The sequence below is a fragment of the Symsagittifera roscoffensis genome, chromosome 6, assembly GCF_963678635.1.
Source record: "Symsagittifera roscoffensis chromosome 6, txSymRosc1.1, whole genome shotgun sequence".
NCBI lineage: Eukaryota > Metazoa > Xenacoelomorpha > Acoela > Convolutidae > Symsagittifera > Symsagittifera roscoffensis.
In genome coordinates this window covers 21562174-21581276 of record NC_087067.1, presented here as the reverse complement: position 1 = coordinate 21581276, position 19103 = coordinate 21562174, and the positions used below count along the sequence as shown (strand labels likewise).

The window sequence follows — 19103 nt, the reverse complement described above, 5'->3', positions numbered from 1 at the left end:
AATTCAAAAGTTTAATGAAGTTCAAATGCGCAAATATTTTTGTTTGGTTTCCTTGCGCTAATTCGCGTTTTTCCAATTGACTGTTGGCGATGTTATTTAGTTCCAAAATTTGAACTACTTTTTTTAGTTCAAATGGCCTGGATTTAATCGTTTGGGTTCTCAAATCGAAGCAGAATTTAGTTCTTATTTGAAGTTGACAATTATGCCAGAATGTACACGTTAAAATTATGTCATATTCCTTCCAACCCGCTATCATTTAATCAAATTGACACTTGGTTTACTTCGAACACCTGCAAGTCTTGCTTTTTTGGGCTCCCTCTCACTCTCTCCGGCTGACGGAAAGAAGTAATCTTAGGTCGCTCGCTCTATGATTTTAATAATTCACAGGATTTACCCAGTTTAAATTGTCCCGAAGCTGCTTAGAAACGTGAATAAGTTACTTGAGTGGCGTGGATATTTTTAGATATGTGATACAAAAACAAGATTACGCTAGAAACTACTTATGGCCTTCGGCTGTCTATAAATTAAATTAACCGTATAATATGGCTAGTAATAAATTAAAAGTTAAGCCTGAAAAATTAGCTGCTACAAATATATAATCTGATTATCAAGGCCAAAAAAAGCTATTCAAAATAAAACCTAGAATTTTTTGCAAACATGCCGAAGTTAATTAATTGTTCCTTGCAACGGATTTTATGCCCATGGAAACAAGGTTATTATCAAATTGAGATATCTAGCTGAGGAAATCATGGCCAGCTAAGATTTGAATTGAGAGAGACGATGGTTGCTTACGTAAAGTTGAAATAGAGAAAGAAGTTCTTGACAAAAGCTCCATTTTCGACACGCTTGATTAGTGGCTGCAACGTTTTGGTGCAACTTTTCCTGTCTGCAGAATTAAGGGGTTGGGTTAGAAATATGACTAGTCCTTTCTGTGATTACATGTAAGTTTAATCTTGAATAATTTTCTTTTTGTTTTCAGAAGTTGACGTTTTTATTATAATGTCCATTAATATTATACTAGTTTTGTCATAAAATAACTAAAATAAGTCTTTCCGCCAGCCTTTTGTCTGCTATTAAGACTTTCTCCGCCCAAATACATGGCGGATTTTTGCTTCGCTTGACTAGTTTTGGTTCACATTTAGCTAGGCGCCTCTTGTTTATTAGACTAACTGTATTGAATCAACAAATTCTAAGTTTAATGCTGGCTATTTAGGCATTTTCCTCTGCTTTCTTTTTAAATTTGCAAAATAAGAGCATGATCACTTATGTTATCATGTTGGGTACTACGGGGAGAACGTGAAATAGATAATGAATGATTCTTTGTTAGAAGAGTATCAACTAGATTTTTTAGGATGCAAAGGACTAAGAGCCTAGTTGTTTTTGGACAAGATATTACTCCAAAAGCAGCAAGCAGCTCTTGTATGCAACCCAAGAAAAAGAGGGAAGAATTTGTTACAATCTCAATTATTAGTTACAATCTCGAAGATTTTGCGTTTAAGGAGTTAAGTTTTTGTCGGGACAAGTGCTGCTTAAAAAAAGATTGAAAGTCATGTAGTTCGAAAATTATATGAATCCCTGTTTTCAATTTTTCTAGCCGTGCGTAGAATATTTGAAAAAATATTTAAATTTCAGTTGCATCGATTTTTTTTTAGAAAACCATCAATATAATTTTTTTACCCTTTGCGATCAGCAAGGGTAACGTAACCGGAAACTAAGATTTTTTCCGTAAATAGTTTTGCGAACAAAGTTCGTACATGATGTTTTAGGTGACTCATATTCAATTCAAATCCAAAGACGTTTTCTGTACTTATAGGATAGATAGCACTGATGCTTTGGGTACTTCAAAGGTTCTTACTTTCCAATTCCTGATTTTTCTTTTTACACTTGCGAAGCAAAGTGTATTAGTACGAACTTTCTTTTGGTGGCATTTTTGAATCGGTAGGCTGCAGTAGCAGTATAATATCATATGTGCTTTGACATTCGATGAGTAAAAAGTTAACACAGCTGATGCATTTTTAATTCATGGAATGAAACGAAAAAAAAGTTATGTTTCTCGCAATAAATTGGCTTTCGGTTTTCCAATTTGTTACATGCAAAATTGTGTCTTTTTGTATTTCGCTAATTTTGCTGCATGGAATTGGCAATTTTTTAGCATATGTAGCTGCGTTATTGGTGGATAGTTTGAGATTTTATGCATGAGTGGATAGTGCTGATTCGAATCCGACACGTAGCCGAGTTTTGCAAATTCGAGGCTTATTTTTACCTTTTCTTATTCACTTGATAAAGCTACTTTTTGGTAGTGGTCTTGCAAGTTTTTGCGAAGCGCAGCTTCGCTTCTGTGTACAATAATTGAAATTCAGTTTACATTGTTCGTTTTCGCTTCAAAGATTTCTTTGGCTGGTGTTAGATCTGTTTAGATGGCTCACCAAAGGTCGCACGGAGGTCAAAATAGGATTTTTTATGCTTCTGTGCGATTTGAGGCTTCTGTGTGAAACAAGTAAAAATTTCGACTTTCAAAACTTTTTATAGATGGAAATTTCATGACACTTTTTCGATCAGCGAATGTCTACTCAAGTTTTGTCTGCTCAGTTATCGCTCGATAAATTTTTCTCTTTACTATTGACAATTGTTTCAAGTGTTGTCTGTCAACTAAATATTCGGACTATCGTGTGCCTGCTATTTTACCGCTGCAACTATGTTTAAGAGTACTGAACGTTATACAGTGTTTTAAAGACAAAAGTTTGTTGAGATGCATAAGAGGCTCACTTTGATATAATTGTCGAAGATCAACTAAGACTCTTATTTAGGTCATGGTGATTTTTTTTTCTGGAAAAAGTGTTCAAATTTGTTCACGCTCAGTTTTGAGTTTTCGCGGTGTGACTTAAGGTCAGTACGTTTTCATTGTTAAAAGGAAGGCAAACTCCTTATCAAACACCAAAAGTGTAAAGGTCACGAAAAACGTGATCGACTTCTAGTTTCGAAAGTGCAATTTAATTTTCAGATGTCCCAGCAAAATTAAATCTTTAGTATTGATCCAGTTTTCTCAAATTGGGTTCATTGCATCAAAAACTCAATCATAAATTGTTTTAGACTTTCAAGAACGTTTAAGGCCATCTATTTCTTTCTTCGAAATTCGAAGGATGAGATTTTATCTGTTTCTTCGCGTCAATTACTCTTTTCCAACTGTCAGTTGGCTATGTTCGACTTAGCAGTCCTAATGTTCCAACATTCCTAATTGAATTTCTAGATTTTGTGTAATTTCCATTTTTGTTATTGATTTTTTTTTCGTTTGCATTGAAATTTTCTTCGGCTTAATGGGTTCCGGTTTGTGTTAATTAGAATAAGTCGCGTCATATTGAATCGTTCGAAGAGCTAAAATGTTTTTAATACACGTGCGTGATTTGGGGAGCGTAGAAATTTGGGTTCCAAAACGTAACGAATATTCTATTATAGGTTTTCGTGATTTTAACGTTTGTTAATTTTTCAGGAAAGTTTTTTGAAACGCTCGAATAACTACAGATGTGCATTCATACATATTAACGCATGTATGGGTGCTTTTAGGTTTATATCCTTTATTGAAATCAATTCAATTTCATCTGCTAAAAGTTATATAAACTGGGCTCTCCAAATACCAAACTGGAAATGGAGCAGAAAAACTAGAATGACTTTTAGTTTCAGAATTATGATTTTGTTTTTGGAGTCCCCAGCCAGCAGAATAAAAATTTTGCCCAAAGAATTATTTTTCTGAAATCGGCTGTTTCATCAACAAATGGTCATAAAAAAGTTATTGAGTTTCCAAGGGATTTAGGCTTTATATATATATATATATGTTTTTGAAGTTCGAAATTCAGTAATTCGAGGGGTGATGTGTTTTCAAAAACAAGTCAGTATTTTTGTTTCTACTTCTTTGCGTTCACGGATTTTTTGCAAATTTATGAGGGCCATGTTTGTAGATTTTGTTGCCAATTTTGTCTCAATACTTTTGTTATGATGGCAATTGTGTTGAGTTTAAGTTGTATCGAGAATCGTCTAAAAATGATAGTTGTTGTTTTTTTTTTCAATTTTTAAAATAAATTTTTCGACTTTCTGGCTTTCGCTTTACTTTCGTCTAGCTTGCCATGCTATATTAGTCTTGTATCATCAGTGATATGAAGCTTGTTCTTACTGTTGCGTTTTTTCAGATGGTTGAGTATCACACAGGGAGTTGAAAGAAGTTACTGAAAATTTCTACTCATAAAAGTGTTTTACATCAGAGCGTAAAATATGGCTCCTCTCAATTTTATACTGTGCGCTAAAAGACTACTTCGAATAAGTACTACTAAACAAGCAATTTTCTTCTACAAGTAATTTTTATAATAATTGAAATTTGTTTTGATTTAATTGTTTTCGCTTCAAAGATTTCTTCGGCTTATTTAAGATCTGCTTTGATGGCCCATCATACGTCGTTTGAAGGTCGAGATTAGATTTTTTATGCTTCTCTGTGATAAAATAACGTAATCTGAAACAAAATCTATCGTTTTTCTTTCGGTTTATACGGGCAACAAACTATTGACATACTTGAATCCATATAAATATCCGAAAGGCTTCCATTATTAGTAGAAAAAAATTTTTTTCACTGGTACCGTTTCACAGCCACAAATTCTGACTGAACAATCCTAAAATTTATATCAAGACGGGCTTAACAAAAAAAATACAACAAACTTGCGAACATAGCCAACAGACAGTTGGAAAAGAGTCAATGAACGCAAGGAAATAGAAAACAAAATGGCTTCTTTTTGAAATATCTTAAATTTTAAAAAATACATACATAAATGGCCTTAACCCTCTTTTGATTTCAAGACAATACGTTTTCCAGATGGTCGAGTTTCGCACAGGGAGCCGAAAGAACTGCTCAGAAGTTACTCACTAAGAAGTGAGAATTTCTACTATCAAAGAGTTTTACATCAGAGCGTAAAATATGGCTCCAGTCAATTTTATACTGTTTGCTTAAAGACTACTTCGAATAAGTACTACTAAAAGAATACCTATTTAAACTAGTTAACTTAGTTAAATTTTCGTTCTCAGAAAACGATTTAAAATGCCAAAACCCTTTTGTCTTCTGAGCTGACATTACTCATTAATTTGTTTTTTTTTAATGCTTTGTTTTGTTTCGACAGCTTCGCTCTTATTGTGGAGATGTTCATGTTGAATTTGGTAGCTTTAAATTCAAATAACTTGTATTTCAACAACTGTTTTATTAATAAGAGAACGTGGAATTTTTCTTTCGGTGCCTTGGTTTTATGATATTAGTTATGAATGATTTATTAGAATTCTGAAAGATAAGATTTAAGAAATGGTGAGATGTTTGTTTACCAGGTTGAAGTGTTCTTCCTTCTGCAGTATTTGCAAAAGAAGAAAGCAAAATTTATATCAGAATTATAGAATTATACCAATTTCATGCTACTACCTACGAATTAATGATCCGATTTCATTTTCAATAATAGTTTGGAGAAACTAGTTGCAGTAGTAGAAATAGGTCAGCCAAATTTCGACCTACTTAAGCAGAAAGAATAGATTAAAATAAACAATTTTGTCCTGTATTTTGCTCCAGTACTAGTGCTTTCCAGGTATTTTTCCGGAGCAGCTCTGGTTTCAGATCATAATACCCGTTCCTTTATCTCATAAATTTGGCTTAAGTTTGATATTGAAATGTAGGTGATCGTGATGGCTCGCATATTCGACAACTAATCGAATACGCGACTGTGCCTGAGATTCGAAAAGGGCGATCTCTCGAGTGTGATAATAGAAGTAAGCATTGGTTGGTTTTTAAACAGTTCTAAGTGGTAAAGAAGACAAATTGCATGAGTCTGCAATATGTAAAATTTTAGTTCATGAAACTGCTGGAGAAATAGCTTGTCTCAAAGTTGGATATAGATTGAGTCAAGTCATGTAATTGTTGTGATTGTGCCAACGATCTCATTTCTAAATTGTGTATTTTAAAGAGCCGAAGCATTTTAGCAATCGCAGACCAATTTATAAGAATTTTACCCAAATAACTTCTGGAGCTTTTTTTTGTCGAAGAAACAATTGATTGAATACATCTATTTGTATTTGAATTAACCAATGGACGATTCCATGGTTGTTTTGAGTCACGGGTTTCTTGTACTCATTGTTGAAAAGAGTCCAAAAAATGCCTTAAAAATGCACGTAACTTTTACTCGGAAATATAGATTTTTTTAACAGTCAGCTAGTACAATTTTCTTTCTCTCGTGAATAAAGAGTATTAATCCCATTGGTTAATTAATTAAGTTATTTTAAGTAATTTGGTTGTTTTAGTGAAATGGCAACCCGAAAATGTTCCTGCAGAGGGTCTGGGAGGCCTGACAGTTGCCCTGATAGTGGTTGTAGTCGTCTTAGGAATTGCAATGACTCTGTTCGCTGTACTATTTATGGTCAAGAAGCTCAGATCGTCTTCAGGAGGTGGTTGTCCTGGATCGAGAGGCTCAAGTAGAAATGCAGACCAGGATAGCAATGTTTTGTCTTCTACAAATCCAGCTACGAATTCAAGTACCTTCAGCTCACAAGGTTGGTTCAAACAATTACAAGCCAGAATCTTAAAAAGCCTTATATATTCCGACTTCTTGAAATGATCAGAAGTAACTGGCAGTAGGTAGGTAGCCTTTAAGGTGGCCTTTTTTCCAGCTGTGGAAAGATCAAACTGGTCTTCAAAACCTAAATTAACCCGTTATTTTATTAAGAGTCGAACGTAATGAAAATTCTAATGAAAGTCGTGATTATTTTTTTCCAGGAAATGTTTTGAAATTTGTTCAGGCTTGAATTTACTTTTTAGCGTTTTGATTGTTGATTACTTTTTAAGTTCAGTTCATTTCCTTGTTAAAAAGAAAGCAAACTCCACTATCGAACAGTAAAGTCACGAAAAACGTGATCAACTTCTAGTTTTGAAAATGTCGAAAATGTCTCTTGGCTATGATTCAACTCTAGCACACATCCCACACAAAATTAATTTTTTAGCTGGTCAATGCTTCTTCCTAAGAGAGTTAGTTAAACCTCGGTATTTTTCTGGTATCCATTATCCGGTATACAAATCAACAAGATTAATTACGATATATATGCAATGCAAAAACCAAGTTTTTAGGTGGCAGTGTTCAAAAAATGGGCCCTCAAAGAGATGCCTCCAGTGATCAAATTAAGTCAGTTTAAATTTAAATACAGTTTCAAAGGAGCTGTGAAATCTTTTTTTCTAGGCCAAACAAATGCAATTCTCAAAATTCCAATTAAAAAAGGAAGGAAGTTATATGAAAAGTAGGTGAAGGTATATTCATAAGCAAGTTGCTCTTTTTCAGTATTTGATGGGACAGAAGCGGCTTTGTTTTTCCGCAACTGGCCCAAATACCGACGACGCTTAAATCGAGGTGCCTCTCTTCTAAAACCTTCTGTACTCTCTTCTCGTTATACTTCGCGTTTTCTGTCTAATTTTCATGTGAAGTAAGATGCTGACAACTGGCCATTTTCGATGGCTTGATTGATGGTTTGTTTCTAGTTCACAGGCGTCTAATCGTCTTGTTATACTAGTTAGAGCAATTATAATACTTACAGAATATGTAATCTAGTCGGGTTCTGCTGTGGTTTGAACTCGAAACTCTTGGCCTTTCTTAATTGCAACCAAGCTTTTATCATCTTGAGTTTTTTAAAATTTAATAACACTAAGATGCATATTCAAACATCACCAGTTTAGATTTAAAAAAAACAAACAAGGATAGCCGGTTACTGTGAAAATTGCACAGAATGTTCCGACCATAGTCCTAGCAAAAATAATAAAAATGTGGTGTAAGAAAAGATTTGAACAAAAAAAACAGAAATTAGGCTTATTCAACAGTCATAGTGGAATAGGCCAATTGGAAAACAGTGTTTGTATAAAAAGACGTGAAACAAAATGAAGAAATGTTTGTGAAAAATTAATAAAGCCAGGGGCGGATTGGGGGGGGGGGGGGCGTCCCCCTCAGGGATTCGACCTCCTGCCGACCCAAAGGGTCCTCCTTTGTACTATTTTGAGATATCCATATTTGTCGACGGACCCTAAAATTTTTCTAAAGGCGCCTTGGGCGCCAATATACTAATTTTGAGTGGGTAGCGCGCGCCGAAAAAAACGCGATTTTTTTGGTCAAATTTTTCCAAACATTGCCTAAAAATGCCTTTTTTTGGCCTGTTTTGCCTGCGGCGCAGAAAATTGTATCCCCAAAGAGGGTCTTTTTAGTGCTTTGGAAGAGCTCTCGGGGATTCAATTTAGTCGACCTAAAACAAGGTCGACGAAATTTTCGGAATCTTTTTGTGAATCCTCCCCCCTTGAATACCTTAGATCCGCCCCTGGATAAAGCTATTGTAGACTGCACGCTGTAGAAGTTCGACCAAAAATCAAAAATTTTAAACAGATTTTATTCGATAATGAGAAATTTTTTTGAAATTTTCATATGTTCGAATTTAGACTGAAAGGGCTTTTATATGATATATAACTCGACCGATTCCGATGATTATTTGTGGTACCTGATTTTGCGTGGAAAATAAAAAGCAAAAAAAAAGAAAAAACTCGAATGCTAAGTTCCTCGGCATTTTTCAAATGGTCTGATCAACAAAAATAGCAGTTAGCTGTGCATAAAAAAAATGTTTTTTTTTGGTTTGAAGCGAATCGATATAATTTAGTATTCATTTATTTTTTAATTTATTGAAACTCAAAAAAATGTTTTAGAGGTTTCCTTGACACTTTTTGCTTCTGAATGTGGGCTATATTTTGCTAAGCCCCAACCCCGCGTTTGTGACTTTGATGTGGGAATATGCTATTTCCAGTTGAATAGAGTTTTTTTTTCGTTTTCCGCGGAGCTTACCAAGCTTTCATTCTTTATGAATGGAAGCAGATGGTGAAACATTGTAAATAATCCTATAGGTCAAAAAAACGACGTGAAAAGATTAATTAAGTCATTTCATTTCCGTTTCACTAGCGCGGATTTTTTTGAAGTCTCCTTTCTAGTTTGCATCAAGAAAACCATGTTTAATCTCAGAGAGTAAGGAGCAGTTTATTGCCTGCTATGGGATATCATTCGCATTTTTTTTCTGCGAAGTCTTTCCTTCAAAAATGCTCCTTCAGAATCGGCAAATTTTATATGATAGTTTTTTGCTGATAGGCTGTTTATATCCGACAGTAGTTCAGGCAATGAAAAATTGCAAAAGTTGGCAAACAAAGGAAAATTTCTTCCTTCAGTTATATAAAAATTACCTTCCGAATTTGACAACTGCATCCTGCATGCTTTCGCTGCATTCTTGATGTTTTTTCTCCTAATTGGAGGAAAAAATACGAAAAGTTTGCAAAGGAAAAATAACATTGTCACAGTGTCTCCTTATACATGAACCTTCAAAATTTCCCTGGATCTGAATAAATAATTAAAGTTTATGATAAAAATAAACAATGGAATAGAGGCTTAAACTTGCACCTAATGTTTTCCACTCCATATGGTATTATTGCGTCATAATGGAACGTTGCATTTGATAATTGAAAGGCGGCATCGCTCGATTAAGATGAAAGGAAAAATACACATCCGATGCGAAATTGTCCTTCATTTCTTCTGGACGACAAACAGAAAAGCCAAAAAAAAATTCCACTAGTTAACATCTATTATTAACAAAAAAGAACAATTAATGAATTGAGCAATAAAATACGAATTTCTTGAAAAAAGATCCGCTTCAGTTGATTTGGTACGTTTATTTTTAAAGGTTTATAAGATAATCAGAAGTTTCGTGAACTTCAGGTTTTCGTCTCAGTAGTTTCATTTTCGGCTTTTTGGCACTTCTGCTGGCGTACAATTGGTGGTTAAATAAGATCCTACATCCATCCTCTTAGATCTCTATTGGGACGATAGAGACTTGGAGCTTAACTTATCAGTTTTTATTAATACAGCATTCCTGTTCTATCAACGTCCTCCCATCCTTAGCTTAACGCCTTATTTTTTCTCTTTTTTCTTTTGCTTTGTTGTTATGTCGGGTTAGGAAGCATGAGGATAGACTTATCGAGTCGCAGTGACTACACCCAAGAAATTTGTTTTAGCTTCCGCGTGCTGTTGTTTTTGAAACGCTAAGATGCTTTAAGAAAGATTAAATTCTGTTAATTTTTGATGTTTATATCAGGTGTTTGCGGAATTATATAAATTTTTTGCAAATGAAAGGAAACTTGATAAAAAGTCATTAGCAAATTTTTATTTTTTTTCTGTCTGGTGGAACGGTTTTTGATCCCCATATAAAAGATTCCATTTAATGTTCGGACTACTGAAGGTGTGAAATTTCCGATTTAGGTTATTGATGCTGATATAAATCCAGATTGCTGTCAATGAACTGCATAGTGTTGCTTCTATGTCTAGTAAAAGTTCAAACAATAGCGTAAATAAAAATCAGATGTTGTCAAGTAATTTGGCTTGATAAATTAATTCCGAATCTTTATTCAGTTGAAGTTGAATCAGCTGCGTTGTGATACAATAACTTATTACTGTTTGATGTTGTAGGTCATCAGAATGGACATGTGAATGCGGGACAGCGACACTCTAGCAGCAGTTCGGCGGGTGGGCGCAACAGTCGCCACAGTTCAGGTGATAATTCCGGAGGTGTTCATCAGTCGAACAACCCAATCGTTGAACACGATCCACACGTCACACCCCAGCCGATCTACATTGCGACGAGATACACCCAGCCCGGGCCCCCTCCCTATGATATGCTGGGCTATCATAGCAATAGGCTCCCTTCGGTGGACGAGGAGAACGAGGCGGATTTTGGTGCTACGGACACGACCGATGCACACGACAGACTGTTCCTGCTGCGCTATGATTCGGGTAAAAATGACTCAAGTCTCAGCTAGCGAGAAACTGTGACAGTTATCCTGGTAGCCTACAGCGCAGAGGATTGTTAAAAAACTTGTATATTAACCAAAACTTGAAAAATTACAAAACATTCTATTAAATTAATTACAAAGTTGTTATGTTTTGTCGCTAAAAGCGTTAGAACGATTGTCAGCAAACTGCCCTTTCCTCGTGTGTTCCTATACGTGTTTTATCTTCCTATATTTGAGGTTGGTTCGTTGTGATTCGTTAATTGTGAGAAGTTGAACCTTGACTTTCAATTTGATGCTGAGCTATTCTTAGAACTGTATGATTCAGTTTTTAGTGACTCTGACAAAACTTAAACAAATCTCCTTCATTCAATCTGGTGCGATTTTATACAAGGTTTGAGCGTGGTCTTGAACTTACCCGTATGGTGCTTCAATATTTGTAATGTCATTTTAGCAGCATTGCATTTGCATGTCCGAAATGGCTACAATAAATTTGTCCAAATTATGACACTCGATTCCATTGATCCAATTTTTGTTGTGTAATTTGTCGTAAAAGTTCTCCCAAAAAACTGGCATTCACAATTAATCTCGATAACTTGCTAAACTGTTTAATGAGTTTGATTTTTGTTAAAAAATATAATTTTATGCCCGTTTTAATGAAAATTTTTGGAGCTTGCTGGGCTCATATGTGATGCACAAAAAATGTGCGGAGCTCATGCTGGCTTGGAGATTAACATCAAAATCACAACAACATGTGTCAAATCAAATTCTATTCTTTAAACACTTATTTTGTGCTCATCGATAGTAACATAGATAATTTTTACAAGTTGGAGGATCCTAAACTAATAACTAGGTTATTTATCAAGAAGTAATCCTTAGTTCCCCATTTTGTTGTCACTGCAGGCATTGGTGTCAAAGTTTGACCTTTATTTCGGCAGTTTGGCTTTGTCATTCGGCACCTTTTTGTCCTTAACTGTCGACAGTGAACTTGATTGTGCTTATATTTTCCCTTAGCCCTTCCTCTAATGCACTACCGCAGGGTTGATGTTCAAAAATCCGAATCTCCGATCCGCATAAAATCTGTTGACTGCCAAGTGCAAACATCCGTAGCTTCAATTATGTTAAAATGATATGCGAATCAAACATCTGAAATTCGCTGCTATGTGTTGTTTGCTTAATAAATCTTGGAATTTGTTTCGTGAAACGAAAACAACGAGCAAGTGAAATACTGGGTTTTGGTAAGTCTGTGCATTTTTGATTTGTCTATTTATTGAACCTTCGGATGTTTGCACGGTGGTTTTTCGTATCCCATCTTTTTATGTTGTCCTAGTCCCAGATCCAGATTGCCTTTTTCATCTCAAGAAAAGTCTAGAGTGCTAACCACATAATTTCGGCCACTTTGGTTGGAAATGTTCTGTTTAAAACAAGATATAATTTATATCGTTTTACACCCTCGACTGAAACTGATTAATGCGTTAATTGGAACACCATTTTGGACTTGGTTGAAAAACCTATTAAAAAGTAGTACGTCAATGTTACACAATCGAAAAAAAAACAGATAGTGTGTTTAAATATCGTCATAGAGAAGAGACATCAACTGTCTCATTTTGAAAACAATGACCTACTTGCCGACGTTCAGCGAGCCGATTGTGTAATTCGTTCTAAAGTGGCATTATTATGATTTTCGTTTCGTTCAACCAACGCTACCTGCGCGAGATGGGGACTAAATTCAATGTAGTTGTTACGATTTGAAAGAAGTGGCTATTTGAATGAGAGCTTTAGTTGTGCTGCTCAACGTAGTGCGTTTGTCCTACATGACTGCTAAATGGATCGAAAGAGCAGAGGAAAAATTGGAGATAAAGCCATTCGTTTGTGCTGTTATTTTATAACTAATTTATTATTTTAATACAAAGTTTTACATCCTACGAACTTTTTAAAACTTCAATTAAGTTTGTACGTATTGTAGAGGCGTATAATTGTGCAAACTGCAAAATTGGTTTTTGCAAGTTTCTGAAGAGCTTTGAACTCCCGTTGATAAGTGAAGCTTTAACGTGTTTTTCTAGCAGACGAAGCTAGTTTTATGCGAACTAACTAATGCTTCTCTTATTTCTTCTGGTTTTCAATTACCGTTCACAAATATAAGAAGTTATATATTGCCGTTCTGCAACCAAACAAAAATGCAAATGCTAACTAAGTTCTAAAGTAAGATAAGTTGTGCGATCGTCTGGTTAAATGACATTAAGCGTTTTGAACTTAGCTCGCTAGCAAAGGTTTACATATAGAGAAGATGGCGAAGGAAATATAATTTGATTTTAGATTAAACATGCTGGTTTCTCGGTTTAGCCGACTTGCAGGTAGCTCTCGGGTCGTGTCCCGACTGGCTTCAAGTCAGTCGGCTTTGATCCCGACAGCACCCAATGTCTTGGAAACTAACTCGGGAGTGAAAGCATGCCTGATGGAATCCAAGGTCACCGATACTTCCCTTTCTCAAAACCTGAAAAAAGATGTCACTGATATAAGCCTAGTGGTGAAGGCTGGAACTCGATTCGAATCGGATGTTTCTCAGGAGCTAGGGCTGGCTCAAGCTCTGAAAACCTTCTCAATGTTGACGCATGACGGGTCAACTATTCTCAGATCTCTGGGAACCATGGAGTTGCTAGGCTGTGAATACGGCATAACGGTGACTCGAGAACTGATCATTTACAAATTGTCATGCGAACAGCAATACTTCAACGATGTTTTACCTTTCCTTACCAGTGCCCTTTCCAAACCGAGATTTGCCAAATGGGAATTAGGTCCAACAAAGTACCAGGCAAAGTTGGATAGTTTTCTCTTCAGCCAAGATCCGGTAGCTGTCACCGTTGACCTTTTGCACAAAGCTGCGTTCAGAAAGGGACTTGGAAACTCACTCACTATGACTGAAGATCAAGTTGACTCGTTGAATCCAGATAAATTGCTGAAGTACCACGAATTAATGTTCTCGCCAAGTAACGCATTCTTGGCGTCTAATAACGCTCCGCAAGATTTGGTGAAGTCTCATTTTGAAAACTTCGGCAAAGGAGAAGCTGGTTCGAAAAGTATGGTAAAAATAGCGAAGAGTGAATTCATCTCGGACGAGATTCGATCCGATGACAATACAAAAGACAGTGTTGTGATTGCTATCGCAAGGAGCAGTGGACCTACTAACAGTAAACAGGCCATTATAGACTCGATGCTTGCTCATTTGCTTCAAGGTAAACAACGGATTTTAATAGATTTCTCATTTTTCGAGTTATTAAGAGAAATGAATGTAGTGAAGACTCTTAAAATAGGTCTAGGTTTTTTTTCAGGAAAAGGTCTTCAAATTGAGGCTCATATTTTTTTGCGGGGTTTACCTTTACTTTTTGGGTTTTACTTTTTGGAGATTTCCAGTTCAGTTAATTTCCTTGTTGAAGGAACGCAAACTCCTATCCAACAGCAAAAGTGTAAAGGTGACGATAAACATGCTCGACGTCTAGTTTCGAAAATGGAATTGAACTTTCGGATTTCTTAGCAAACTGTTGGGTTAGATTTCCCAGATTGGGACAGTTTTATCAAAAAAAATGTCAATCTTAAACTAGAAGTCTTGAATCTTGTTCTAGAAATTCAGAGAGCTTTAAGGGCATATGTTTTTTCTTTAAAATTCGACAGCTGAAGTTGTGTCAAAAACAAGTCAAATTTTTTTTTATTTCCTTGCGCTCATTACTTTTTTCAACCGGTGTTTTTCCAACCGAGATTTTTTCATAAACAACTTTTTTAAAGGAATTCGCTTGTGAAAATCTTACGCGTGTTACTTGCTTTATAACACTTTTTTGGGAACTAGACTTTTTGCCCGTTGAAATTTTTTTTTACAAATCTGTATAAAATTGTGAAGCTTTTTCGTTTGGACGGCTTTGTTGCCAGATCGGATAAATTGCTTGTGCTGTCAGCAATTTCATCGCAGGTGCAAGTGTTTTTGATTTACTTCAGTAATTTTAAAGTTAATTGCCCTGACGTTGTATAGTTTCCTTGATTTTCTTTGTTTTTTCGCTGAACGTCTTTATTCGGTCTACATAGTTTCGTGTTATGTTTTATCGCCTTAGTTACTTTTTTGTATCGCTTCAAAGGCGCAAATATGTGAATTTTTTTTTGAAAAGTTAAGGTAGATAGTGCTGCAAGATTACAAAGTGTTAAATTTTGATTGCTGAAACATTTTTCAAGGAACACAACTTGTTGATTTTTTTTGTGTTCGGCTTAATGCGCGTCTGCGTCTACCCACTTGTTTTCGCCTTAGTGGCCGCTTTTCTCCATTTTCACTTTTCTCGCGTCTTGACATTTGATTTAAGTTAAATTTTTACACCAAATCGCAGACAAGTTATGCTCCGCAACAGCAAAATTGAAATAAGCGCTAAAACCCCGTGAAAATTTTTTGTTTGACAGTTGGGTGTTAGTTTTCAGACTTATGAGCGGAATAAAATGCGAATCTTTTCATCCATTTTTTATTCTAAGAATCATGGTTGCCATTAGACCGGCTAACTGATTTATTTTTTTTCAACATTGATTTAATCTTATTTTTTCTCTGAAACTCAGAACTTCAAAAAAGTTCCTGCTTCCTTAAGTTAATTGACACTTTTCTTATCTGAATGTTGGCTATTTTTAGCTTTTAAGTTGTGTTTTTTTTGGCTTAAATTTTAAGATGATAAATTATTTCCTCTAAAACTTAAAAAAAGTTAAACGCAGTCAATTATGTTTTTTTTTGGTCTCCTTGATTTCATTGACTTTTTTCCAACTTTTTATTGGCTACATTTATCTGCATACACCTAATCTAACTTCGCTTTTGTGTCAATTGCATAGAAATATGGATTATCAAGCAGAATTTTCTTCATTGTTTTGGTAGTTGTTCCGACCATTGAAAATGGAAAGGAACTCTGTATTCGGGTTTGTTTTAAGTTTTTTTAATTCCGCGCAAAATCAGCTACCACAAATAGTCATTGGACAGGGTTTAGTGGTATATCATGTTGAAGCCCTTTTAGTCGTGATTCGAACGACATTCATAAATTTCGAAAAGTTCAAAATTTCACAGTGTCGAAAAAAAACCGGTTTGAAATTTTTGTTCAAATTTCGAGCTAATTAGCAAGGTAGTTAGTAATTTCAATAGCTTATTTAAGCCTTAATTAATAATTTAAGCCGTGAAAACTTGGTTTTACTGAAAAAAGGTAGTTTTTGGAGATTTTTTTGTTTTGTTCTTTTTGTTTTTCTACGCAAAATCAGCTACCACAAATAATCATCGGACTCGTCGAGAAAAACAGGGTTTTGATTTTTTGTCTAAATTCGAGCGAGTAAACCGAGTGAGAACGCTTGTTTATGCTTAATTCACGCCGATTACAATAGCTCCTTCTGTCTAATTTTAATTTAAATTGAGTAAAATTAGTTTTTGGGAGATTTTTAATGCCCTTTTGGGAATCAAAAACTTCGAAATTTCAAAAAAAAACTTGCGGAAAAGTTTTTCCAATTTTTTCAATAACGAAAATGCGTGTCTTAGGTCTTCCCCCAGCATATTTAGACAAAAAAACCTATTAGAAATTTGAAAGTTGAATTTTTTTTTCGATTTTCTTGTCATTTTTCCACAAAAGCTGTTTTCCATTCGGCCTAGTTTACTGTGTCGAATATGCATAAGTTCTATTTTTTGTTCAGATCTTTTTATCGCGCCACGCAGCAAAAAAACGACACTAATTTGAAATCACTTGTTTTGTATATTTTAAGACTATGGTCGGAATTTCTGTGCTACTTGCGCACTAAACGGCTATCCTTGTTTTGAATCTGGATTTGATTTTAAGTACAATCAGTGGATTAAAAGTATAGTTCCACAAAAACTAATTTTCATAAAATTTGTAAATCATGGTTTCTCAATTTGGATTAGATTTGTTACATCATAAAGAGTTTTGAAATTCGAAATTGGCTTAAGTTTTAAGATGTATTTTTTCTTTGAATTTTAAAGATGAAAAAAGTTGCAAGATGTTCTATTTTTTCAGCTTCCATCTTCAGTTTTACTTATGTTGTCCTTGTTATCTATTACTTTTGCATTCGATAGGTCGCTAAGATCTAAAGTAGAATAGTGCCCTTGAATGTTTTTGATTGCAGGTAAATCCAGCTCCTCAATTGGCCAGAAAGACTTCCTGCTTCTGCCATTGGCGGAGGAGCACGGCGAATGGGCTCAGGCCTTTCAGTGTGACTACAGTGACGCGGGAATGTTCGGATTCCTCGTCAGTTGCCAGGCGGAGAACGCGACTGCACATGTGAACAAACTTATGGAGTCACTGAAGTCCCTCGACGTCTCACTGACTGAGGATCACGTGACTATTGCACGTAGCAGCCATATGAGAGGTCAGTTACTTCAGCTCAATTAAAATTATTTACCGGAAAATTGTATTAATTGGAATTGTTTTTCCGACTTTCAGCGAAAAAGAGCATTTTTATTATTAATATTTTTTTGAAATATAACCGTTTGCTTGGATAGTATTATAGGCTCCAGGTCGGTTGGTCTTGAAAAGTGAAGCAAAATCTTATACCAGTTGAAATTATTTCTCATTGATTGGCGTTTATAGTTGCTGGTAGATCAGATGATGACTTTTGTAATTTGTAGGTGTGCTAAGTGAGCTTTCGACCCCATCGGCACAAGTAGAACACATGGCCGCTCAGATGATGTTGGGCACTGCTATTGGACAAGATGAATACAATGCAATTCTGAACAGTGTGACCAAAGCGGACCTGAAAAAAGCAATCGGAGACTTCCTGAATGCGCCCAAGAGCATGGCATCTCACGGAAACTGCTCACATGTACCGTACCTTGAACAAATAAAATGCTAGATTGTTTTAACAGCCACTTAATTGAATTAAATCCCACTGATGTAGAACATAGTTTTTTTTTCGTAGAAGAGAATCATTTCATGTTCATGGAGTGCGAGGGTTAGTCTGAAATAATTACTCTCGATATTTGAGAGGGCAAGCACTATTATAGGAATCTAATATAGGGGCAAGTCAAAAAAGTTAATTTTTTGGTAATTAAATTTAGCGGTAATTACACATGTGTCGTATAACCCGAAACTTAACTTTTCTCGTTAAATATTTTTCGTACAAAAATGTAAAAATGATTTCGACTGATTTCGTATGAAGGTAGAATTGTTTATTTGACTTATTTAGCCAAATTATTTGTCGGCTTTTGGCTCACTTTCTAATGGTTACCTTGCCATTCTATGTTTGTGAGGTATCGCTAGTGGCGTGAACACAGCTTTGACTCTCTGTCAACATTGGATCTTTAATTTGATTTCCATTAATTCTATAAGAACAGAACTGCTATACCATTTCAAAAAAATTATTGGATGACAGGGGTGGTTCATTGTTGAGCTAAGAGCTGTCACGCCATAATTTCCTAATTTAACATTTAAGCTAGTTACACTTTCGAGAGTAAGTGTCTTGCTATCATGACCAGGTTTCTTTCCCGTAAACAACTTTTGTTACAAATATGTAAGAAATTGTGAAGTTGTCAGTGAACCTTAGCAACTTCGAAACTTCTTCCCACTTGGGCTAGAAGTAACGTGGTTACCTTTCTACCCTAATACCTGGGGTTCGAGTTCCGGCCGGATCTTATTTTGTTGAGCATGTAGTATGAAACTGACTGTTATCTTCTGTTATTGTTTTTTGTTGTCTGCTCATGTTTTGTCGGCCTAATTGCCCGATAGGGGAATTTTCTTGTGCTGTCAGGATTCTTTATCGTAGCAGGAAGTATTTGATTTTGTAATTGGTAAAATAAATAGCCCTGAAGTTGTATATTTTCCTTTATTTTCTTTTTTTGGATAAAAGTTTTATTCGGCATTGAAAATTTCGGGTAAGTTACTGTATCGCTTTTTGATCGATTTTTTTATTGAAAAGTTCATATAGCGTTTCAATTTTTCCAATTTTAACGCTTAATTGGTGAGAAAAAAATTATGACAAAAAATTTGTTTATGGAATTTTAAACGTAGTTCAGACTCTTGTATTGTTCGCGATGCTTTTTTTAAAAATGTCTCATAAGTCTTAAATTTTGTACAGGCTCAAATTGGCTTTGGCTGATCGACTTTTGATATCTTTTTTTTAGTTCAGTTCATTTCCTTTTGTTTAAAGGAAATCAAACTTTACTATCGAACAGTAAAATTGTCTAGGTTACGAAAAACGTGATTGACTTCTAGTTTTGAAAGTGGTATTA

General features: G+C 35.2%; 2 protein-coding genes across 2 annotated transcripts in view; both read left to right on the top strand.

Moving 5' to 3' along the window:
- Positions 1-12789, top strand: part of LOC134847595 (uncharacterized) — a 39024-nt gene extending 26235 nt beyond the window's left edge. Inside the window, exons 8-9 of the mRNA XM_063864704.1 lie at positions 6316-6564; positions 10545-12789. Coding sequence (XP_063720774.1) covers positions 6316-6564; positions 10545-10894 — 599 coding nt within the window. The 3' untranslated portion in view covers positions 10895-12789. The remainder of the gene's footprint in view (positions 1-6315; positions 6565-10544) is intronic.
- A 393-nt stretch (positions 12790-13182) lies between these two features.
- On the top strand, positions 13183-17769 carry LOC134847825 (cytochrome b-c1 complex subunit 2, mitochondrial-like). The gene is made up of 3 exons (XM_063865050.1): positions 13183-14097; positions 17003-17245; positions 17505-17769. Exons 1-3 carry the CDS (start codon positions 13188-13190, stop codon positions 17726-17728), a joined length of 1377 nt encoding a protein of 458 aa, XP_063721120.1. The 5' UTR covers positions 13183-13187; the 3' UTR covers positions 17729-17769.
- The last annotated feature ends 1334 nt before the right edge of the window (positions 17770-19103 follow it).

Coding starts and splice junctions, on each gene's coding strand:
- LOC134847825 (XM_063865050.1), top strand. CDS start 13,188: ATGCTGGTTTCTCGGTTTAGCCGACTTGCAGGTAGCTCTCGGGTCGTG. Junction 14,098..17,002: donor GCTTGCTCATTTGCTTCAAG/GTAAACAACGGA, acceptor TTTTGATTGCAG/GTAAATCCAGCTCCTCAATT. Junction 17,246..17,504: donor ACGTAGCAGCCATATGAGAG/GTCAGTTACTTC, acceptor TGTAATTTGTAG/GTGTGCTAAGTGAGCTTTCG.